Source organism: Lepidochelys kempii, chromosome 16 (assembly GCF_965140265.1).
Source record: "Lepidochelys kempii isolate rLepKem1 chromosome 16, rLepKem1.hap2, whole genome shotgun sequence".
In the NCBI taxonomy this organism is placed as follows: Eukaryota; Metazoa; Chordata; order Testudines; family Cheloniidae; genus Lepidochelys; species Lepidochelys kempii.
Window position 1 is genome coordinate 29399449 of NC_133271.1, and position 25185 is coordinate 29424633.

Consider the following 25185-nt stretch of genomic DNA (forward strand, 5'->3'; position numbering starts at 1 on the left):
ATTGGACCTTTTTGGGAGATAAATTTATTGCACTGCCAGCCTACAATTCCAGATGGCGAACCATCAGGCCCTTTTGGGCAGGTACAATTTTAATTCATGATTCTCCCTCCATAAGTTCAAGGAGTCCCTCCTGCAGGTTTTGGCCCAAGAATTTGGCACCCTGGTGGAGGAAGGCACCGCAGCGGCTAGATGCTTCCTTCAGGTGGCATGGGACTCAGCGGCTAAGGTGGTTGCAGCGGCGGTGGTTATGAGACGCATCTCCTGGCTTCAGACCACTGGCCTTTTCCAAGAGATGCAGATCTCGATCCATTCCTCCCATTCAAGATCCAGATCTCCCATTCAATGGGAATGGTCTCTTCTCCAAACAAATGGATATGAGGTTGCATGGGTTGAAGGACACTCGGGACACCCTTCACTCGCTGGGCATGCATATGCTGCAGTCTGCACAGAAGCATTTCCGGCTGCCCCCGCCACCAAGGCCTTGGCAGCCTCGTCAGGGGTCTGCTAGGAGAAGGGACAGATACACAAGTTTTAGTCGTCACCACCCTTCCTCCTCCCACTCACCCATGCAGCCTGGCCTGGCGAAGCATCCCGGGGGCCAGAAGTGCTCATTTTGAAGGTGCACCTGAAAGCAATGCCCCAGTCAATTCCCTGTCCTTTCCTCAACTGTCTTCATCCCTACCACTCGGTCTGGTTGCGGGTCACTTCGGACTGCTGGGTGCTGGACATAGTATCTCGGGGCTATATCCTGCAATTTTCGACCGCCCCTCCCTCCCTCCCCCGCTCTTTCCTGTTCCTCTTCAGGAACACTTCTCATGATCAACTCCTCATTCAAGAGGTCGAGAACCTCCTGCACCTAGGGGCAGTGGAGGAGATCCCTCAGAACATGAAAGGAAAAGGGTTCTATTCCCACTACTCCCTAATTCTGAAAGGGGGCCTCAGACCCATCCTGGACCTGTGTTGCCTCAACAAGTCTCTCCAAAAAGTTGAAGTTTCGCATGGTCTCCCTGGCCTTTGTCATCCCCTCCCTGGATCCAGGAGACTAGTACACCACCCTCAACTTAAAGCACACTTATTTCATATTTGTATATTCCCAGGTCACAGACACATCCTCCATTTCATAGTGGGCAGGCACCATTTTTAATTCACAGTGCTGCCCTTTGGCCTCTCATTGGCCAGGGTGTATGCCATTCATCTGATAGCCATGCAACTGCCTGGAACCAGGAAAGTCGTGGCGGATCACCTCAGCAGGACTTACTTCTCTCACCATGAGTGGTCGCTCCATCCAGAGATGGTCGGCATAATCTTCCAGAGGTGGGGGACTCCCCAGGTGGACCTGTTTGCATCCAGGCAGAACAGAAAGTGCCACGTGTTTTGTTTGATCTGGGGAATGGACAAGGGCTCCCTGTTAGATGCCTTTCTCATTCCATGGTCAGGGGGACTGATGTATGCCTTCCTGCCAGTGCTGCTGATTCACAGAGTCCTTGTGAAGATCAGGCAAGATAGGGCAAAAGTTATCCTAATAGCCCCTTCGTGGCCTCTTTTGCACTGGTTCGGCACATTGCCAAGCCTTTCGGTAGCCACCCCGCTGCAGCTGCCCCTCTGGCCGGATCACAGAGCCATGGCAGCCTTTTGCATCCCAACCTGGCAGTGCTGCATTTGATGGCTTGGCTACTGCATGGCTAAGCACAGACAAATGGGCATGCTCGGCCCTTGTCCAGAAGGTCTTGCTGGGTAGCAGGAAACCCTCCACCAGAGTGACTTACCTGGCTAAATGGAAAAGATTCATGTGCTGGGCCATGCTTCAGGAGATTCTGGATTACCTGCTGCACCTCAAACTCCAAGGTTTGTCCCTGTCATCAATCAAGGTCCACCTGGTCACTATATGGGCTTTCCATCCTCCATTCCAAGGCAGGTCAATCTTTGCTCACAACATGATGGCACAGTTTTTGAAAAGTCTGGAGCATCTCTACCCACATGTCCAGGAAACTGTCCCTCCTGGGACCTGAATCTCGTGTTGTTGACGTTCATGGGGGGTCTCCATTTGAGTCTCTGGCTTTCTGCTCTCTCCTATTTCTAGCCTGGAAAGTTTCATTCCCGGTTGCGATTATGTCAGCCTGCAGGGTGTCTGCGATCAGGGCGCTTATTTCGGAGCCGCCCTATACAGTCTTCTACAAGGATAAGTTCCTTCTGCGACCGCACCCATCATTTCTGCCCAAGGTCATTTCCCAGTTTCATATTAGCCAGGATATATACTTGTCCATCTTCTTTCCAAAGCTTCATGCATCAGATGAGGAGTGCAGGCTACACATCTTGGATGTCAGGAGGGTGCTGGCATTCTATATAGATAGAACAAGGCCGTTCCATAAGCCAACGCAGTTGTGTGTAGTGGTGGCAGACAGAATGAAAGGTTGCCCGGTGTCTGCTCAGAGGATTTCGTCCTGGATCACAGTCTGCATCTGCTACTGCTCTGAGCTGGCCAAAGTGCCTCCGCCGGCAATCATGACGACACACTTGACTAGGGCACAAGCGTCATCAGCGGCCTTTCTGGCACAGGTACCAGTCCAAGAGATCTGTAGAGCCCCTACCTGGTCGTCTGTCCACATGTTCATGTCTCATTATGCGCTTACCCAGAAAGCTCAAGACGATGCTGGCTTTGGCAGAGCAGTGCTGCAAACTGCAAGACCACGCACTCTGAACCCATCTCCATTGATACTGCTTGTGCGTCACCTAGAATGGAATCGACATGAGCAGTCACTTGCAGAAGAAAAACCAGTTATCCACCTTTGTTGTAATGATTGTTCTTCGAGATGTGGTGCTCAATGTCTATTCCATTACTCACCCTCTTTCCCCTCTGTCGGAGTTGTCGGCAAGAAGAAACTGAGAGGGTTTAGGGCTGGTGGCACCTGATATACCAACACATGAGCATGGCACTCAAGGGGACGCCACAGCTGGTCCTACGGATACTGCTAAGGCAAAAATCTCAGATGACCGCGCACACACACCTAGAACGGAATGGACATGAGCAACACATCTCGAAGAACAATGGTTACGAAAAAAGTGGGTAACCATTTTATTTGCACAGCTGTAACTGGGGATAGAATTCAGCCCAATATGGTCAGCCCTGGAAGTGGCTGAAGAATTTAAGTAACTTGTTGTTTTAATGCATTATTTTTTTAGCCCTAGAGCAGGTGACACTTAAGAGTTAAAAAAACAAAACATTCAAAAAACCATACAGCTGGAAAGGCAGAGACACCAGGATGTTTGCACATTTGTAACCGTTTGGCAGTAGATGTACTACACTGGTGATGTAATCTGTATGGCATTTCCAGTATTTTAGATTCAAAGGAAAGCATAATTTTCCATGTAAACACGGAGTCTGACATTTAGTTTTGCTGTTTGTTTTAATGGTTGCCTCAGTAACCAATAAATAGTTTGTGCTGAGTGCTTTAACAGCCAGTCATTTTGTAGAAATGAGAGTTGTCTAATCCTCCTGCAACCCCTCAATTGCTGCCTCATGGTTTAGGTGGCTACTTTCCTGGTGCTGTTGTTAAAGTGGTATTGGCTGAGCTTCTAGGATAAGATCTACCTTTTTTTTTTTTTTTTCCTCCCAGAAGTTTACAGCCCAGGAAGAAAATGTTACACTTGTGTGAAACGTGGTCTCATAAGCCTGCCATGGAGTGCTCTGTTCCATGCAAATCTTCAGAACCCTTTTTTGAAAGTGATTGATATCAATGAGGAAATGTGTGGAATTTAAGACATTTTTATCAATCAGTAAGTTTGCTACCAAGAATTGGCTTTAAAAAAAAATCTGTGCAGAACCAAAGCTTCCCAAAACAAAATTGAAAACAAGATTTTGTAAAAGCAATTAGAGCTGATACAGCCATCAAGAAGAGAACAACAACTTTTCACCATTTTATTATGTGGGATTCACTTCTCAACATAAACAGTTCTCTTCAGTGTCCTAATTGATTTCCAACTTTTATTTTAATTCATAGAGCCTAATCTCCGGGATACTTTATGAAAGCATACTACACCCAGAGGGCAAGAGATTTTACCACCATGTTTTGCCTCAGTTGAGTCATAGTGTCCACCTGGAAGAATTTTTTTTTAAAGAAAGTTTTACTCAAGCATGGACAATATATTTCCTTTTAACTTAACAGCTTTCTGCCAGCTGTGCTCTCATAGCTGTTGGGGGAAGCATCAGTAAGGTAAATGTACTTAGCCCACTAGAAGACAGGTACAGAAAATGATTGAGTAATTGTCAAAATCTATTGAAGTAAACTCTGAGGCTACAGCCATTACCTTTATGATGACATATTGTGAGGGAAGCTCACCTATTATACTAGTCTGAGGCACTGATGCCTGACAGACTTCTTTAGGGTCCTTTTTATATTTTATTTGACATATATTATGTTAACTTTGACAAATCCCCATATGTTATCACATCACAAAATTGGCACGAGGTGGTCCCTTCTTGGCAGTTTCAGAAGGGAGGCCAGAGCTGAATGGTCAATGGAGACTAAACTCCCCGTCACACTATAAGGGTATGTCTGCACTGCAGTCAGAAGGTGTGACTGTAAGCCCCTGTGGCTTTGAATGTCAACAGTAAGTTTTAGCAAATAGAGTTAGTGAATATCAGTTTTATTTCTTACACACACATATGTGAACACATATGGTCTCTAGAGTAAAAAAAAGTCATAGTTCATTAATTTTCTCTTAAAATAAAAATCAACAAATAAATTAGTAGAAAATATACAGAGAGGAGCATGAAAGTTGAGAATTTTCTTCTTGAAAAGTCTCTGGTATTCTTTCTATTATCCTAGCCTATGGTGAATAGCTCACCTTTCATGCTCCTCTCTGTATATTTTCTACTAGTTTATTTGTTGATATTTTTAAGAAGAAAATTAATGGACTATAACTTTTTTTTTACTCTAGAGACCATATGTGTTCCTGTGTTTTAATAAAAGGTTGTAAAAGCGACATTCATTTATAACATTTGGAAGATTATTCATGGAAAAATTATGCAAAGGAAAAAACAGTATAATCCTCTGGGATATTAAAGATATGTGGTAAAGTTTTCCAAATGCTCTTGCCATAGTTCTCTAAACAGCACTCATCACATTCTTCTGCGTTTCTCAAGTTACCCAATGTAAACAGTTTTTTTTAATAATGTTTTGATAGTTTTATACATTATTTTCTTGTACATGTCAGCATAGTCTTGACAATGATGTTGAGAAATAATGAAAACCAAATTTGCCTTTCTCCATGCCAGGTAACTGGAAAATCCTGCTAAAAGTGCTTTGTCTCCCTGAAAGCCATAATGATAGAATAGCAATCATGGTAACAGTATGCACTAGGGTAGGGGCCAAGGAGAATAAATAGGAGACTTTTCAGTAGCAGATGATCTCATTTAATGGAAAAAAGCACCAAAAATCACTTGATCTCAACTGAATTTAGAGACTGGAACTTCACTGTTGAGCAACAAGGCTAGGCATTTGCAACACACCAAGCAGGGTCTGGGATAGTGGTCTACACTCTGAAATAAAACCTAATAAATTATATGAGCTTTATTCTTTTTACAGGGAAGTCTCTTGCTGGGGGTAATGTTGAGCAACAGATTTTTCATGTCGTCAGTTTCAAAAAAGCACCTTGATGCTTTCTGGTGGAAAATATCTCTTTATGATGTGTTTCTACAATGCCTAGCACAATGGGGTTGGAACTCTTATGCACTACTGCAGTACAGATAAATAATAATAATGGAGAGAGAGAGCCCTGCAAATCTGTGAATATCCACTTTATATCCAGGGATATCTGCATCTGGATGCAGAGATCCACAGACCATGTTTGTGGATCATGGATCAGACGCAGATACATATTTTGTATCCATGCAGGGCTCTATTCATAGGCATTCATCTCTGATTGCGCATATGCAAAATCAGCAGCTGTGTTGCAAAATTCACTGTCAAGAACACCCACCCACATGTATGAAAATAAGAGTTGGGCCAATGGGCTCTGTTTTCAAAGGGTAACTTAAGCCCCTCTTTACTATTAATAAGAGTTGTGCAGCCAAATCCTTGAGTGCTCCACTGAAGAATGATTCACTCCTCATGGTCAGCATTAGGGCACTGAGACTCTTAATACTCACATACAAGTCTGACAGCTTACTCCAGTGTGCAGGCATTCTTATAGCTGGAGCACTATAGGTTGCACGAGCATTATCACCATTATAACCAGCTGTTTTCATTCTCTTGTAACTTTCATTAACTGTCACAGGCCTTGTGTCGGCTCGACATTTTTTGGAAGTTGGAGCTAATACAAATATTTCATCCTTGGGGGGGAAAAGAGTAAAAAAATATATTTTCCACATTATAAAAATATAATTGCAATTTTTTAAAATAGCACTAACACCAACAGCTGAAATGGGAAAGCTGGAATTCAGCAGCAGTTTAGTCTTCACTGGCAGAAAGTGGCTTTGAGTCTTCCAGTGAAAAATTGGTTTTGCTTTCATGGAATTAAGATTCAAAAGTGTCTTTGTATGGGTATGCTGTCATACAGTGGATATGGGTTTTTTTTAGCTGCTTTTATCAGTGGTCTAAGGAGAGAAAGATGCATTATGCATTTATGTAGAGCTGATCTACATGTGCAGTGAATGCGTGCAGCTTCTGGGCTCTGCATTGATCTGGACTTTTATTCACAAGACCACGCTTTGTTGATTGATACAGTGCTGATGAGATTTAACTGTATAATTCAAGGATCCATGGTTGCAGACCTTTCCTGGGGAAATTTTCCTCCAGTTACAAAGTACTGTGTAACTACAGTACTGGATAAAATAAATGCTGGGTGCTTTGATTTCTGGAACTGAGTCAAAAAGGGCATCTTAAGATATGGATTTGAATTGGGTTTAAATTAGGTTCAAGTTTTAACTGTATTCCATAAAAGTCTTATGAGCTTTTTTTTTAACATTTTGGCCTAAATGGGCAGTGGGAAAACCTGACGGTCAGAAATGTCTTGGTAAACTAATTCCTTCAGTTTTTTGTTTGTTTGTTGGTATGTGTGTTTCATCACTAATCTGTATTTGGAATCAATTTAGAGCTGATGCATTTTATTCTGTAACTGTATTTTTGAATATGTGGTGGCCTCGTGCATGTTCCCTATTATGTTAAAATGTTTAAAATTACCACCGTACGCCAGTTACATTGCTACTAGCTACATTTTGCTCTCTGTGTCAGTATTATAATAAGCATACATAGAACAAGCAAGATGCTGTCTTTCATCCTCGCTAGTAAGAGATAATTTAAAAAATAAACTTTAATCCAGTATCCACCTCGAAAACCTATGATAAACATTTCTTGTTCCCTTTAGCTGGAGAGAGTTTTAGAAGGAAAAAACCCCTTGTTTGACAATTTCTAAGACGGTATTAAAGAAATCATAACTATCCTTTGGGGTAAAAGAGAAAAATGTAGTTAGTATGCGCTGGAGCTGTTATTGCTGCTATTGTTAAAGTGCAATCCCATTTAATCACAGATGGACTTTGGGATTCAGTTGGAGATGGCAGGGGTGGCAATGTCATGTGGATCCCCCACTCTAGCCCAGTTCAGTCAGGACATCTCTCAGCATCAGGATGACGAAGGCTCAGGGTCCCAACAAACAATGGGAGTAGCAGCCAGGATCCTGACACTCACTCCACTAGCCTCCCTTTGCTCTTCTCTATTTTCCCTCCAGAGTCCCCTTCTTTAAGGACCCACAAAAAGAATGGTGGGTGGAATAGCCTGTCCCCTCATTTGTTTTGTCCACCAGGTTAGGCCTAATGTCTGACGCACCAGTTTCCACATTAATTTTCAGTTCCACATTTACCGTTTTTACTAAGCACAATATCAGCACACTCATTGATTAGGCCTTTTTCTTTACACTAATTTAGTCTTTGTCTCCTTTTCATACCTTTTCCCATTAACATTTGTTGTTATAAGTTATTGTGACATCTTCAGAACTTTCACTTACTCTTTTCCGTTGAGTTTATAATTTGGGTAAATAGGTAGGCCCAATTATTACAACATATGACTCTCATTGATTTTAATAGCCACCCTACAGCTAAAACCCAGACATCACTTAACAGTGTAATTGGAACAAAATATTCTCCACTTCCTAAGAGAACCCTACAATGTGCAGTCAAAAACTGGAGAAGCAGATGCCATAATCTCTATAACTGGGCATGCAACTTCCGGTAATCTGGTATTTCATCTGATCTCACATAGGTAAACCAAGTTAGGCCTGGGCATTATTCCCATAGAAAAATCCAAGAAAAATCCAGATTCTGCAGAAATTGATATTGGTGATTCAGTAGGGAATATCTTTTCTTCCAAGTCAATACTGACCTCAGTGCTCCAGCATTATTCTAGGGTGTACTATGCTGCTGGAGGGGTCATCTGTAAAATAGGATATTAAATGGAGGTCCTAGCCATTTATGGATAAAAACTAAGGATAGTTGTTTACAAGTTCAATGCTAAATTTAATGAACATTAGTAGCAATTTTATATTTATTGATAACACGTTCCATTCTCCTTTCAAGAATTATTTCTAATAATTTATTGAAAAAGAAGCAAATCAAATGAAGAGGCTGCTCAGAAACAAGTTCCCAATCCATCATTACTTTCTAACCTAAATGCTTGTACTGTATAAGTAGCTTTTACCAGTATACTAAAAAGCGCCAGACAGTTTCATTGCAGTGACAACTATGGTCTGTAAAGATCAGAATGATTGACAAAGATGGATCAAATTACTAGATGCTAACTATATTCAGTTACAAGTAGAAACCCAGATACTTGATACAGGTATAGGAATCCTGAAATGAGCTCCAGTTGACTGAACATTTGAGGGATTAGAGTACAGTGACAGCATCCATATTAGGTATGACAGATATTCCTAATCATCTTCATTACAGAAGTTTTTTGTAGCAGGCAATAAAGCAGGGCCTGCAGTATTACTTTCACTGGATATTTCTAATTGATCATCCTTAAATTATTTATGTAAATAATGGAATGTAACAGGGTCCACTAATGTTTGGAGAAAGCGTCTCCCAAAGCATTACTTCTAAATAATAAATAAGAGAAAAATTCATATTCAGACAGGGAATGCATACTATTGTTTGATAGTTAATTTACCTTATCTTGGCTTTGTAGCTTTAATTACATTGAGTCTGTACATTGTGAATGACTGCAGAAATTAATAACAGGACTTCTATGAATTTTATTTGGAAGTTTTCAATTTTTTTCTGCATGCAAATAGAATAAAATACCAGAAGGCACATCAATATGTGCATTGGATTCTCAGATGTTGCCTTTCTAGCCATGCTGTATAAAGGAAGAAACATGCCAATATGAGCCTGTGTCTTATAGTGTTCCAACCCTTATTAGTTACAGCAAACACAAAAAGCAATAGTTTTTGGGTTTCATTTAAAATGAATCACTTCTACTGACCCGCCTCCCTCCATTAGAGACTATAAATAATCTACTAACAAGGTGTCAATCCCATGGTAAAAGAAGAGCAGGAATTTCCTGTAGGGAGACGAAACAGCATTTTCTGGGTTCTGTCTCTGCTCAGCATCCTGGACAGTTTGATAAAATATGCATTACTTTCTTTTAAGTTTGACTGAGTTTAGTGCTGGGAACTATTCATCCATCGAATAGTTACAGCACCGGCAGCAGCCATGCAAGCCTCCCCACCCTATCTTACCGCTCAGGATAACCTGTCTCCTGTTCATTCAGTAGTCTCACAACAGATACTACCATTAGGGAGATCAGTTGTGATATGGACTGGTTCATCAGGAACTGGAATTAGACAATAACCTCATTTCACAAGACTGATGAAATAGTAACGACTGTCAGTCACTACCAGATGGTCAGATTTGAACTGGTGCCCTAAGGTGAAAGGCCCCATATCCCCCTTCTGCTTTCACCCTCCCCCACAAGCCAGTTATTCTCTCAACATGAGCCTGATTGGAACAAATACTTTAGAGGTGAAAGGCTCCATAACCTATCCCCAATCTGAGTTATCCAGTCCTCTTGCATATATTAAGAGGGGTTTCACCATTTTTTTTAACCAGGTTTAGTTTTTAGTGTTTTGGTGTCTTAATATCTGCTCGATCTGAAAGCTCTTTTAGTCTCCTTAAAAGGAATTATAATTAGGGTTCCCTGTCTACTGCAGAAGTCACGGATTCTGTGACTTTTTGCAACCTCCGTGACTTCTGCAGTGGCCAGTGTGGCTGACTTCAGGGCCTCAGGTGCTGCTCAGGTGGCCCCAGGGACAGCCACACCTGATGCTGCTGGAGCAGCTCTGCAGCCAGCCACTTGGGCAGCCCTGCAGCCAGCCACACTGGCTGCTGCTGGAGTAGCCACAGAGCCAGTTTTCCTAGCCTCTGCTCAGGCAGCCCCAGGGTGGCCGGAGCAGCCGCTGCTGGTGGTCCCCCGGTGGCCGGAGCAGCTGCTGCTCAGCGGACCCTGGGCAGCTGATGCTGTTGGCCCGGGCTGCCCCCCAGTGCACTCACGCCCAGCAGAACCCCGCCCCACAATTTAGTCCGGGGTATTTATAGTATAAGTCATGGACCGGTCATGGGGCCAAGAATTTTTGTTTATTGCCCATTACCTGTCCAAAAAATATCCATGACTAAATCATAGCCTTAATTATAATCATTGCAACTTTAAATCTTAATATTTTTGTTCAAGGGCTTCTATTTATTCACAATCTTGTGAATTGCACCCTCTGCTGCCTTAAGAGGGTACTATTTCCAAGAGTGTGACTCTACAGAAGAAACTCTTAATGAAATATATTTAATGTGATATGTAATTTCTTTCTCCTCATTTTGATTGGCATAGCACTTGAACCTATAAGTTATTTAAAACACTTATCTCAAGCACAATGTGGCTCTATTTGTGCACAACTTTGATCAACTTCACAGTGACTTATTTATGACTATTTCAGGACAGAATTTTCCCTTGCTGTTCATTTTCTGAGGGAAAGTTTTTGGGTTTTTTTTTTTTTGTGCAGTGGATTGCTACAGATTTTAAGACATTTAATTGCTTTGAGCTAACTGACTTTTCACATTAGAAAACAAAGAAAAGTTACAAAGAACTTAGACCCTCAGAACTGTGGAGTTTTAGAAAATTTTTAATTATATTTTGAGATCCTATTGTATAGCAACTGTGTGTAAATGACTTTTTATCATGTGACTCGCATTGCTAAATTGGAAACTACACTATAGCAACAACTAAATCTTTTTTGGTCAGGAAACAAAATATCTAGATCTCCAGAATGGAAGTTGAATTCATCTTCATGTTAAACAGCTATGAATTGCAATGAACTATCATATATGCACTTTGTAATAGAATGTATGCTGAGGGAGGGATTTCCTTGACCAAAGTTAAAACCCCTTATTTTATCTGCCAGAGGTTGAGTGAAATAGAAACTTTGGTTATACTTTGTGACAACTAACAGTGCTGATTTTAATCATTTCCGTCTTGTCCAGATCTTTTCAGAGGGTGGCCACCATTATTTCAAGGTTCCATTAAAAAAATGTACTGTTCCATTACATTTAGTTTGCTTACTCTGTGACCAGCAAGTTCTTTGTTATACATAGAAAGAATAGCTATGCCTGAAGAAGTCCTTTCCTTGTGGTCCTTTTCTTGGTAAAAATGTTTACTTACCTATTTGTACTGCTTCATCGTGTTTGTAAGCATCGGATTCTGTTCTTCCACGTATGTACTAAATTCTATAAATGCAGAGTATAACTGTTATTTCATCTTACCTGTACAGAAGCTCCAATTTGGTAAGTGTCATGTATTTTCATTCATGTGATAAAAAAGTTGTAGCAAGGACAAATGCAACAGAGAACACATTCAGATGAGCATTGGGAAAAAAGGTGAAAGACAAAAGCAAATAAATTCTCTCTTTGTGTGTACCCACCAAATGATGATGCAGTAAATGATACGTTTAAAGTGTTTATTTCCTCTCTTTTGGTTATAAGGACCAATGTCATCTCTCTCCTTCCACAATATTGGTTTGTCCCTATGCACTTTCTTTGTCCAACTAAAAAGTAGGATAAAAGGTGCTCCTGGGAAGCTGAACAGTTAGTTTTCCCATTGCTGACACTGAGAAGCCACTGTAATTTGCTCCTACTGATGGCACAGCTCATGGTAGCATCTTTGAGCCTACAATATGGAGAAATTACAGTGTAAATAATCTTTCACCAAGGTCTATCTGTTTCGCCTAAATAAGTAAAACTCCAGGCTGACGACTGGACAGTAAAAAGTCCTGGATCTATTTTATAATATCAACTCTTTTCCAGTTAGCAGCTCCCTCTTATTAATGGATGCACTGTTCTTTCTTGAGGAAGCAACTGCTCTTTGACTCACTGCGGTCTGTGCCATGAGCTCTCAGGCCAAAGCAGGAGAAACTGTTGTGGAACAAATTCTATGCCTGTCCTGTTCATGGTGTTTGGCCTGTGTGGCAGATGCCCAGCTGTTCCTGATATTAGCCTTTCTCCAAACCCAACTCTTACATTATGAAGTGGAATGTTCTTCTGCCTCAATTTAGGAACATTTTAAACCAAAGCTCCTCTATATGGGTGCTGATGGCACCTATCTATTTCCAGCACATATATGTCCAAACCAAAAAGATATCTCAGCTTTAAACTTGGGATGAGGAGAGGGGGACGTTTGGTCAGTTAGACATGGCTTTTCATATCACAAAATTTCCATCGCAGTTGGTCCCCTAGGGGCATTTTCAGCAGAGAGGCCACAGATGCTAAGCTCTTCTCAAACCCTCAAGAAGTGTTCTCTGTAGAATACTGGGGAAGCTTGCACTACTGCTGCCTGAGCTGTACCTGAACTGGGGACCATGTGAGCAGCCTCTTCCAAGGCCATCCCTCTGGAGTCTGTCACCAGTGGTAAAGTCACAACTAAACAGTTTAAAAGTGAAATAGAACTGTTTACTGTGAAACAAAGAACAGCCTCAAGTGCAGTAACCTACCTCCAAAGACATAAGAAATTGCTAACTGTGTTGTTCTCTGCTTCCTGGTCAAGATCATGCAAGCCTCTTGCAAACAGCATTCAGGAGGAGGGATGAGAGCAGCCTTGCATGGTGACTATGGACCCTGATAAAATCTGGGAAATGAGAAGGAGGATAATTTTCAGTGAGACTTTCCTAAATTCCCAAAGATCATAGATAATTGAGAAATAACACATCTGTCTGGCTGTAAGCTACGTGAAAAGTCCCCGCTTTCTCTCAGATATTCATGCTATGAGTCAATATGAGCAAACTGTTTACAGCTGGATGGGTTTCGAACCAAATTCAGAACATATGTTTTGTTAGACATGACTGCTTACCCTTGAAGCACAAACTGACTTTATGGCTGTGCAAGTTATGTGTTGGCAAATCCAACAGTTGTAAGTGGCCAAGACTTTTTGTGGGAGTCCATCATTAACAATATGTGCAGGAATGTTTTGAGGATGACTTCTATTTCCATTTTGCTTTAATTGGACGGATCCTTTATAAAAACAGATGGTGTAACCCAGTAGGCAAGAGACACTATTTCATAAATGCAGCTGCCTTTTGAGATCTGTAACAATTCAGTTTAAGTAGTGGCTGTTTAATCATCAGACCTTATTTCTGAAAATCTCTGCTGGATTTCTGAGCCCTCTCAAACACAGGAAATAACCAAAACCAGCCCCTGAAATTTCTGTTTTTTGCATCAGTTCAGCATTAATTTATTTCTACTTTTAGGTCCATCAGAGGTGTCAGCAACTGTGAGGTTCAGCAGGAGACCAACTTGTCCTGATGCCTCAGTGGCAGCCAGCCTCCCAACCCCTCCTGTACCAAGACACAGGAAGAGTAACAGCCTGGGAAACAAGTGGGTGCTCCACACTGTCTCAGCTTCTGTCAGTTCAAGCATCATTAGGGATTAATCCAGCAGTTGAAAGTTCTTAGATATTTCAGTCAGTTTTCCTCTTATGCCCCTCTCCCATTTCTAGTCCTATAGGAGTGATTCAGGCATTAGTTTGTGTGCTTCAGGATTTTCCAGAAAGATGTCTTAACACTTTTCTGTTTTGACTGAAACCATGCTTCCTGCTAGTGCCAGGAATAGTTGGCAATACTCACTTCAGACATTCACACAAATCAAAGTGGATAGTATAAGAATGGCACTGATGTGCATAACAGATTTTTAACATCTCAGTGATCCATCCAAGGAACGTTACAATCTCCTTGGCACGCACTATTGTTCTGAAAAGTTGTGGCCTTTCTGTACTGTATTAGCTGAATTGTATGGGTTAGAGAGAGACTCCCTCTTCACCATTTATTGAGGAAAACTCAGATCAGTGACAGCATCTCCTTTCTACATCTACCCAGTTTTACAAGAGGATGGACTGTGGCAGAGAGCTCATGTGACTTGTCCAGTATCACACAGTGTCTGTTGATAAGGTTAACTGAGGATCATTCAGCAGTGAATTATCTGTGTAGTATGCAGTCTCCTATCTATGCTTCTTACCACTAGATTACACAGCCTCTATACAGTGAGGAGTCAGAGCAAATAAATTAAAAGTAATAAATTCCCATCTGCACAAATATAACAATTGTTAACTATACACACTACTAAATCCAAAGCCTGATTAGGTTTAAATGCAGCATATGTATGAGCAGTAGGAAAATGTGAGAAGTCCCATTTAACTGCTTGCCATTAAAAAACTTATTGACAGTTATGATCATTGTATGGTGAGGCAAAGGCTGAGTGGGAAAAAAACAGGGATGAATGGATGTTATCAGATTACATAAGAGCTTTTGAATTTTTTTTCTTTCCCAACTTTCCAGTATGATGTGTCAGTTCAGTGTAGTTGAAAGTAAAAGTGCAACGTTTCCAACAGAGAAGCCACGCCACCTGCTGGATGACAGTGTCCTAGAATCCCACAGTCCTGTCAGAAACCACACTCTAAACTCAGTTTTCACCAATGGAATTTCCATAGGTAAGAACTCTATGGCTCGCTGAATTCTCTGCTTGTCTGTCTCTGCTGCTTGGAAATATGCAATGGCACCTATAACTACAGAAGCAGAAAGATTGTTTAGCTTCTAAACAAACAAAGACTGGTCACTTTTTTGGGAGGAAGTACATTGGAACCACCTCTCAGCTGCCCCGAGGCCTTGTGAACCCACTCAGTTTTTGTGCAGCTTAGCTCAACTCATCCACACAGATTTATTCTCCCCCCGCTAGAGATTGTCTTGCTAGAACAAGATAGAAAGGGTCTGGGGGAAGTTCTGCCAATGTCCATGCTGTACATAAATGGGATGTCAAACCAGCACTTTTTACCACCAAATAGCTCCCTAATGAAATGAGAATAAGTGTAAGAGCTATTTTTGCACAAGACCCATGTTTTTAACCTGTATTAGTGTAAAGTGAGGTTGGCCTGGGGTTTGTCCTATAATGAAGGCATTGCCAGGAGCAGATAGGAAGCAGAGTAACCTGAGCAAACCACAGTAAAAAGAAAGAAGAGCATTAGTGCACTATGCTTTTAAGAAGAAAAGGAGGACTTGTGGCACCTTAGAGACTAACCCATTTATTTGAGCGTGAGCTACAGAGCTCACGAAAGCTCATGCTCAAATAAATGGGTTAGTCTCTAAGGTGCTACAAGTCCTCCTTTTCTTTTTGCGAATACAGACTAACACGGCTGTTACTCTGAAACCTGTCATTATGCTTTTAAGGATAGGAACTGTTTAAAGAAGCTTACTGTCAATAATTAGAGCCATAAAACCTTTTCTAGTCTTTTACTGGTTTACTGTAGCTCAAGTCTATATGGAAGAAAATCAAAACAACTTATTCAAGATAGGAAAAATTGAGGTTTTCAATCTTTGCAGTTTTGAGGAAATTAATCTGAAACAAATGTCCATTCTAAAGACAGGACTGTGCAATAGGGTCATTTAAGCTACTCACGTGATCCTTCTGACCTTTGTCCCAGTTCTGGTTTGTTGTAAAAGAAAGCTGAAACAAAAAAGATTAACTGTGTCATTCACTGGTGTATTCCTCATGAAAATGTCACTGTTGTGCTGCTTGCAAAAGCAAATTGGCCTTAAAGTTAAGGCTGACAGTTTCCTTCCCAGACTAACATGCCAAGATGCCTTGTGATTAAATCAAATAGGAAATCTACATTGTTTCAGCCAGAGGCTGAATCATCAAAATTAAATTTACCTTACTCTTGCTGTCTTACTAGCAACTGCTAGCACATCACATAGCAATACTCCTGAGGGCATTCTGCACCAAAACAATTAAAAATTCTGTGCACAATATTTTAAAATTCTGCAAAATTCTACAAGTTTTATTTGTCACTAAATAAATGCAGAGGCTCCAGCATGACAGTGGGGAGCACAGGCCACTAGGTGCACAGAGGAGGAAGATCACCCTACGGCCCCCCCACACCCAGGACACAGACTCAGCGGTGAGGCTGCACCCAACCCTGACACAGCACAAGGCCTGGGCCTGTCCCAAAAACACCCTGGGGCCCTGCCCCTCTGTGCCAGGCACACCAGGTGTGGGCAGGCTTAACCAGTCAAGATCCAAGTGTGGGGGGCTCAGTGTGGTGGGATCCAGGTGTGGGGTGAGAGGATTTTGTGTGGGACAATCTGGGTGCAGGCAGCTCAGTGGGGGGTCTAGGTGTGGGGAGATCTGGATGCACAGGGGCTTGTTGGGGGGTTCCAGGTACAGGGGCAATGGGACTCTGCAGGGGTTTCCAGGTGAAGGTTGTTGGGGCTCAGCAGAGGGGTCTGGGTGTGGGGGGCTCAGTGGGGGAGTCTGGGTGCTGAGGGAGTGGGCTTGATGGGGTGAGGTCTGGTGCAGCTAGTTTGTGGTCAGTGGTGTGGGGGTCTAGATGTGGGGGCTCAGGGTGGTGCAGGGGGTGCTGCATCAGGGTGGGGGTTTGAGTGCACTCAGTGGGAGGCGGTCTGGGTGAAGGGGTGGGGGTCTGGAGGTGGGGGGGTCTGGCTGCAGGAGGGCTCCAGATGCAAGGGTTAAGGTTCAGTGGGGTGGGGTTCAGATATGGAGGGATAGGGGGGTTCTGGATATACTGGGTGAGGCTTGCAGGGGTATCTGGGTATGGGAGGTCCAGATGTACAGAGGTTGGGTGGATGTGGGAGCAGCTCCCTGTACAGTGACCCCTCCTGCCACAGCTGAGGAGTGATGGGGGCAGGCAGCAGGGGAGGATGCTGAGCTTTCTGCAGCTGGGGGAGGTTTCTGGGGGTGGGTCTGACACAGCCCCAGCCACTCTTTGCAGGGGAAGAGGAAGGTCCCATCCTCTCCTGCCTCCAGCCCAGCCAGGACTAGCAGCTGATCCTGGCTCAGGGTAGGAGCCACTGGCTGGGGTGTCCCTAGCCCCATGGTGATTGATCTCTCTGCCGGCTGCTCTGGGTGCCTGAAATGTTGTACCTGCGCTGCTAGGGAGTGGTGTGTGACTGCTCTTGCAGCTTCCTTTGCTTCCCTGTCAGAAAGTCATTTTTCTGTGGGGAAGCAAAGAAATCTGCGGGGGACATGAGTTCTGCACACGCACAGTAGTGCAGAATTCCCCCAGGAGTAACATAGGGCAAGTAACTCTGGTCTGTGTGAGACATCAACTACTTCATTAGGATTCTACAGAAGAAGGATGCTGGTGGCAGCAGGGTGTTATGGTCATAAAAGCATGACTGTGGGCTTATCTACACTGCATTAGTCCACTCCAGAAGGGTGTAAATTCTACTGCGCACTAGTGTGTCACAAACTAACTGGCCCATGAGGACCTTGCTGGCATGCAGTAAAAGTTCTCTAGTGCATGTTAATGTAGTCATGTTTCAAACAGTACTAAGAATCTGCACGGTAGTCAACAGAAAGTCAGTATCACAACCAGGCTTGAGTAGTCAGACCTAGTGGTCATAGCCGGAGTCAAGCCTAAAGCTGGAACCATAATCAGGAATCAAGCCAGAGATCGGAGCAGGAATCAGGAGTCAAGCTAGGGGTTGGAGCCAGAATAAGAGGTCGGACCAGGAATCTGAGTCAGAGTTGCAAATCGAGTCAGGAGTCTTGAGCCAGGGGTCAGAGCCAGGGCTAGAGTCAGATGCCAGGGGCAGGGATCAGGAACAGGACAATGAAGCAGGATCCAGGGACAAGTCAGAAAAGCAGGGCTTAGTAGTCAGGTGAGAAGGCAGGGTCTGATGTAGCAGCCAACCAGGAATTCACCCTGTTGCAGAGTCCACTTCTTGGGCCTCCTTTTGGTTTAAATAGTGCAGCTGAATCAATCAGTGAGCATGAGCCTGCCAGTCAGGACACCCGTGGGTGGTACCTCTGATGGGACCAGGGTTCCATTAGTCTCTCAGCCCCTAGCTACAAGCAGGGTACCAGGTGGCAGCCAGAATGCAAAGGCTGTCTGGGGAACTGCAGACCTAAGACCTGTGGATCCCACAGGCACTTCCTTATGTGATTTAGCCTATCCCTATAGTAGAAAGGAGATGGACAGGCTAGAAGTACTTTTGACCAAGAAGAACGTGGGATTTTCACTAAACTTCTGGATTCCTCTTAACCAAGAGGTAAATGCAGGATTGAGAGAGAGCCCACTCTGCTTTATACTCAGCATTAGCAGATCAGTCATTGACAGATTACAGCAAAATCTGTTTCTGCACAGCTGAGGCTACATTTCAGTCAGATGGCTATGCCAGGGTCAATGATAAGGTATGAGTGACATGAAGTGGACAGGGACCATTGATGTAAATGGCATCAAGCTAATATCACATGGCTCCAAACAGTGACACAGGACTAATGTGTTCTCCATGTTACAAATTCTGTTGCTTGATAAAAAGACAGTGACTGTCATCTCTAATAGCTTTATTTTAATTTTAAAATATTGGGGTAGAAATAATCCAAGGTCACTCTACAGACCTGACTTTATTCTGTCTTCCTGCAGTATTGAAGTTCTGTAGGAATAGCAGCAGCATGAAATTAAAACGAAAGGACACATTTAAACTATGTATATTTAAAATTACAGCAGCAGCAACCACCCATTCAGCAGAACTACACAGTGACAGGAAGGAGCATGTAATCTATTTCTGAAGTCAGATTTTATCCTGATCTCTAAAGATTGGAACTTTCAGACCTAGCTTCAGTGATCAGTTTCCATAGTACTGTGTCAAAATTCTCCTAGTGATTCCAGGTTCTTGCCATTTTAATTTTCCTTGAGCTTTTCACTTATCTATATTCTTCCTTTTCTAGGAAGTAGTGAAAGTTCAGAATTTAGTGAGGAGCTGTCTTCAGGGCTTGAAAGGTGAGTTATAACTCAGTGTCTTCATTTTCCTCACTCAATACCACATAAAATAACTAAGGGGCTAATTGTTTTTAGGGGCTAAGAAACTGTTACAATTGCCAAAATAGGGATATTCCAGTAACAGGAAAAATTCTGAATCAGGAGATCCTTCTCAAATCATTGGTAACTAATTCTTAGGAAGAGAAATGACAAACATTTTGAAGAAATGCATCATAAAAATATGTATTTTGGATTTCATAGAATCATAGAATATCAGGTTTGGAAGGGACCTCAGGAGGTTATCTAGTCCAACACCCTGCTCAAAGCGGGACCGATCCCCAATTAAATCATCCCAGCCAGGGCTTTGTCAAGCCTGACCTTAAAAACTTCTAAGGAAGGAGATTCTACCACCTCCCTAGGTAACTCATTCCAGTGCTTCACCACCCTCGTAGTGAAAAAGTTTTTCCTAATATCCAACCTAAATCTCCCCCATTGCAACTTGAGACCATTACTCCTTGTTCTGTCATAGGCAACCACTGAGAACAGTCTAGAGCCATCCTCTTTGGAACCCCCCTTCAGTGGCAGAATCTGAACTTCTAATTATAATTGTAATTTGATTACTATGTTGTTATCAAACTTAGGTTTGTGTGGACCATGCTGTTGAAGGGTCTTTAATTTAGCAGAGAAAAGCAGAAGGAGATCCAATGGCTGGAAGGTGAAGCTAGGCAAATTCAAACTGGAAAAAGTGCAAATTTTTGACACTGTGAGGGCAATTAATCATTGGAACAACTTAGTTGATGCATATGGGGGCTTCTCCATTACCTGGAGTCTTTAAATCAGGTTTGAATATCATTTTAAAACACTATGCTCTAACAGAAGGAGATGTTATTGGACTTGTTGCAGGAACCATTTGGTGAAATTCTCTAGTCTGTGTGATATGGGAGGTAAAACTAGATGGTCACAGTGGTCTCTTCTAACTTTCACAAAAAAAGAAAAGGAGGACTTGTGGCAGCTTAGAGACTAACCAATTTATTTTTTGCGAATACAGACTAACACGGCTGTTCTTCTAACTTTGAAATCTGTGAAATCTATAGCTTTAGGCAAACTGCCCAACTGACCAAAATACAGTACATTGAATTATCTGAATAGTGTAAATCCATAAAAAGGCTTTTCACAACCCTCATCACACATTCCAATTCTGAGGTCTCATTCTTATGATTCCTTTTGATCATGATGAGGATGGGAAATGTTACAAATGGAGCTCATGCTGGCTGTATGTGTTACTAATGTGTAAACTGATTAATCAGAAACTCTGCTTTATTCTTTTCCTCTTCTGCCCTCCCACTCCACTTCATGTGAACTATCTGAATAAAACAGTGTTTCAGGAAGGAGCAGCAGAGCATCTGCTTTGTCCTCATATCTTTGGGGGTCAATGGAGAGATTGCTTATAGTTTGCAGGACTTGCTGGATTAAAAGCTTTAAAAATAGTATTATCAATAAACTTTACCATAAATAAAAAGAGACTAGTGCCAAATTCTATATGTTTATGTGCCAGGCCAAATAATGCCAGAGTGTGTACAGGTTCCTGAATCCCCATGTCTAAACAATGCTCCAATAAATCCAATGCAACTAAATATGTATAATACTAAGACCACATCAGTTTTCAGAAGTATAAAAAGCTATGTTTAAGGCACCCACTCAGATTCCCACATCAGACTGGTTTTGTGACTCTAGATGGCAGGCAGTTGCTGAGGAATTTGGACCTTAGTATGTGAGCTTTTCTGTAAACTACTGATGAAACCTATACCTGTATATTTTTATACTGAAAAGGGATATTTACTCTTATTTGCTGTCAGAGGGAATTATTTTCTGTAGAGTTACATGTGCTTCTGTTTACAGCATGACTCCTTTCTGTGGGGAAATAAATCTAAGGTGAATCCATATGTCTGAGAAAACCTGCTTTACAATCCAAACATTGGTTTATTTTAAATCTTAAACATGTTGAATCGTCAGCTTGATACTCCAGGCCCTGATTATTGGGCACCTCACACAGCGGTATCCCTTTTGAACTTGTATTGGTACAAACATAGATTAAACAGTGGGGTCTGGGCAGGTACGGTAGCTTTTGTTTTTTTTCCAGGGTATGCATCAGCAATCCACATACAATGCAGTGCATGATCTGTTAAAGACCATTCATTATAGCCACAAACACCCACGGACTAAGTTTAGAACTGCTATACTTTATCACGTCAGTCCTTATAGGACTAAAGCTTCCTAAATACACATTAAAAATAGAGCATACACTTAATTCCTTTCCTTGATAATAGACTTAAGGATGTGCTATCTCTATCTCAATAAGAAACAAAAATCTAGGGAAAACACATCAGATAGTTAACAGAAGATAGGGAAACCACTTGCCAAACGGCCCCTTCCGGGCTACAGCTACTTGGTTGTGCCATACTTAAAGGGTCAGTTCCAGAAAGGCATGCAGGGAATAAAAATCCTGTAAGAGGGCAACCCTGCTCTGGGAAGAATTAGTAGAGCCCTGGAAGTCACTTAGGAAAATGTCCTGTGATAGGAACTGCTTTGGTGTTGTGCCTGTTATCAGCATATCATATGTATATCATTGAAATAATGAAACCCATTATATAGCATTTATGGGCAAATCCTAAGTTCAGGGCCCAATGGGGAGAAAATGGCATTTCAAAAAACCCTAATTTGTTATTCTTTTTGCAATATCTTTATAACTGTTTTGTTTATTTTGTTTGTTTCCTGAATTCCTCATGTCAGTTTTCGTATTATGGCAAGAATATGAATCCAAAGGTCAAATTCCTAAATAATCTATTCCCAAAATGAACACTCAGAATAATCCTTCCTTGTTAGAGATAAAAGTGGAGAGTAAATCCAAGTAAAAGGAAATATTTCATTCTGAGCTATGGAAAACAGATTCACAAACACATAGATTGTGAATTATTTTTTACCAGCAAATGCAAGCTGTGTGCAGTGTTCAACCTCAACCTGGATCTTTCCCTATGTTTGTTCATTCACAAAGATTAGTATTCCATAAAAACATTTTGCACTTCTTACAGATGTCGAAAATACTTGTTTTTATTACAAACGTGAAAATTAAATCTTTTCCATTTCTGAGTAAATACAGATGCCTTGTAGTCTTACTTAGAGATTAGTATCATATGTCTCTCTTACTTTATTCCTTATATGTTTTGAATGGATGTTCACCATAGCATTTATGGTATTAGAAAAGAACTCATGTTTAAATTTACAAACAGGGGTCGGCTGTATGCCACGCTGGGGCCTAACTGGCGAGTACCAATTCGGAATTCTCCCAGAAGTCGAAGCTGTGTCTACAGGTACAATTAGGTGGTGGGTCTGTTTCTCTCCGCATGCAGTGATGAATTCTCATTTGAGACTCTATATTTTCCTTAAGTAAACCAAATGCATCTTGTCTCCAGAAGTATCACTGGGTGAACAAACTAACTCACTGGGATTCTTTTTTCCTTCCATTTCTGCACAAAACGACCCCTGAGCTAATATAAGCTGTATGGGCTTAGCCAGAGGAGAGAAGAATATTTCGATAGAGATTCAACCAGTAAATACATCTGGCTTCCAAGCTTCAGAAGCTGATTGGTGTGGGCTTCTATGACATTGCATAAGCATGTTTGTCATGAAAGCTGGATGTTTTCTTGCTTAATTTGGGGGTTTAAATATATTAACTATGCAAAGAAAGTTTAAAGGATGGCTTCCTGTTCGTTCTGTATAATTTATTTCCTGAATTAAACTAGAAATACTCTTCATATATTGTCTGTTTAAGTCAGATAGAATATAGTGCATTGTACTGATTTTTGTACAACAAAGTCGTGTTAGCTTAGGCCATCAGTAAACTATATGGAACATCTGCAAAGCAGCATCAACATACCCTCCCACAAATCTTATTCACCAGTATACCTCACAAGCATCATACAATGTGGTAGGTAAGACTGGATTCCTGTCCAGTCTATGGAACTGCTAAGCAACTTTCTCCAGTTCCAGTGCACTGGGCGTACACACACCTAAGTGGAATGCACAGCTGCATCTACTTGCACAAGAAACAGGTAAAATAATAGAAATAACAAAAAGATGAAATTTATTACTTCAGTGGAAGTAGGATCAAGCCCTAGACTTTTCAGGAAGCCAAATCATAGAATATCAGGATTGGAAGGGACCTAGGGGGTCATCTAGTCCAACCTCCTGCTCAAAGCAGGACCGATCCCCAATTAAGCCTGACCTTAAAAACTTCTAAGGAAGGAGATTCCACCACCTCCCGAGGTAACGCATTCCAGGGTTTCACCACCCACCTAGTGAAAAAGTTTTTCCTAATATCCAACCTAAACCTCCCCCACTGCAACTTGAGACCATTACTCCTTGTTCTGTCATCTGCTACCACTGAAAATAGTCTAGATCCATCCTCTTTGGAACCACCTTTCAGGTAGTTGAAAGCAGCTATCAAATCCCCCCTCATTCTTCTCTTCTGTAGACTAAACAATCCCAGTTTCCTCAGCCTCTCCTCATAAGTCATGTGTTCCAGTCCCCTAATCATTATTGTTGCCCTCTGCTGGACTCTCTCCAATTTTTCCACATCCTTCTTGTAGTGTGGGGCCCAAAACTGGACACAGTACTCCAGATGAGGCCTCACCAATGTCGAATAGAGGGGAACGATCACGTCCCTCGATCTTCTGGCAATGCCCGTACTTATACATCCCAAAATGCCATTGGCCTTCTTGGCAACAAGGGCACACTGTTGACTCATATCTAGCTTCTTGTCCACTGTAACCCCTAGGTCCTTTTCTGCAGAACTGCTGCCTAGCCATTCGGTCCCTAGTCTGTAGCGGTGCATGGGATTCTTCCGTCCCAAGTGCAGGACTCTGCACTTGTCCTTGTTGAACCTCATCAGATTTCTTTTGGCCCAATCCTCCAATTTGTCTAGGTCCCTCTGTATCCTATCCCTACCCTCCAGCATATCTACCACTCCTCCCAGTTTTGTGTCGTCTGCAAACTTGCTGAGGGTACAATCCACACCATCCTCCAGATCATTTCTGAAGATACTGAACAAAACCGGCCCCAGGACCAACCCCTGGGGCACTCCACTTGATACTGGCTGCCAACTAGACATGGAGCCATTGATTACTACCCGTTGAGCCCGACAATCTAGCCAACTTTCCAGCCACCTTATAGTGCATTCATCCAGCCCATACTTCTTTAACTTGCTGGCAAGAATACTGTGGGAGACCGTGTCAAAAGGTTTGCTAAAGTCAAGGAACAACATGTCCACTGCTTTCCCTTCATCCACAGAACCAGTTATCTTGTCATAGAAGGCAATTAGATTAGTCAGGCATGACTTGCCTTTGATGAATCCATGCTGACTGTTCCTGATCACTTTCCTCTCCTCTAAGTGTTTCAGAATTGATTCCTTGGGGACCTCCTCCATGATTTTTCCGGGGACTGAGGTGAGGCTGACTGGTCTGTAGTTCCCAGGATCCTCCTTCTTCCCTTTTTTAAAGATGGGGACTACATTAGCCTTTTTCCAGTCGTCCGGGACTTCCCCCGATCGCCATGAGTTTTCAAAGATAATGGCCAATGGCTCTGCAATCACATCCGCCAACTCCTTTAGCACTCTCGGATGCAACGCATCCGGCCCCAAGGACTTGTGCACGTCCAGCTTTTCTAAATAGTACCGAATCACTTCTTTCTCCACAGAGGGCTGGTCACCTCCTCCCCATGCTGTGCTGCCCAGTGCAGTAGTCTGGGAGCTGACCTTGTTCGTGAAGACAGAGGCAAAAAAAGCATTGAGTACATTAGCTTTTTCCACATCCTCTGTCACTAGGTTGCCTCC

The 25185-nt window shown here is 42.3% G+C and overlaps 1 protein-coding gene and 1 long non-coding RNA gene across 25 annotated transcripts in view; one reads left to right on the plus strand and one right to left on the minus strand.

Moving 5' to 3' along the window:
• RALGPS1 (Ral GEF with PH domain and SH3 binding motif 1) overlaps positions 1–25185 on the plus strand; it is a 399374-nt gene that overhangs the window by 357674 nt on the left and 16515 nt on the right. For 18 of the 23 annotated variants that reach the window (XM_073315016.1, XM_073315014.1, XM_073315021.1 and 15 more), the window contains 4 exons: positions 13777–13903; positions 14860–15011; positions 19268–19319; positions 22586–22666. In XM_073315016.1, coding sequence (XP_073171117.1) covers positions 13777–13903; positions 14860–15011; positions 19268–19319; positions 22586–22666 — 412 coding nt within the window. Of the gene's footprint in view, positions 1–13776; positions 13904–14859; positions 15012–19267; positions 19320–22585; positions 22680–25185 lie in introns of all 23 variants that reach the window. The other 5 variants (XM_073315020.1, XM_073315022.1, XR_012155323.1 and 2 more) reach the window with 4 other exon arrangements.
• Positions 36–25039, minus strand: LOC140899442 (uncharacterized). Of its 2 annotated transcripts, XR_012155326.1 has the most exons (6): positions 24696–25039; positions 15974–16021; positions 13024–13157; positions 6149–12203; positions 1259–2730; positions 36–504 (listed from the first exon to the last, which is right to left on the minus strand). It is a non-coding gene; the product is annotated as an uncharacterized lncRNA (long non-coding RNA). The 2 variants fall into 2 exon arrangements; XR_012155325.1 differs by lacking the exon at positions 24696–25039 and having other exon boundaries at positions 15974–16725.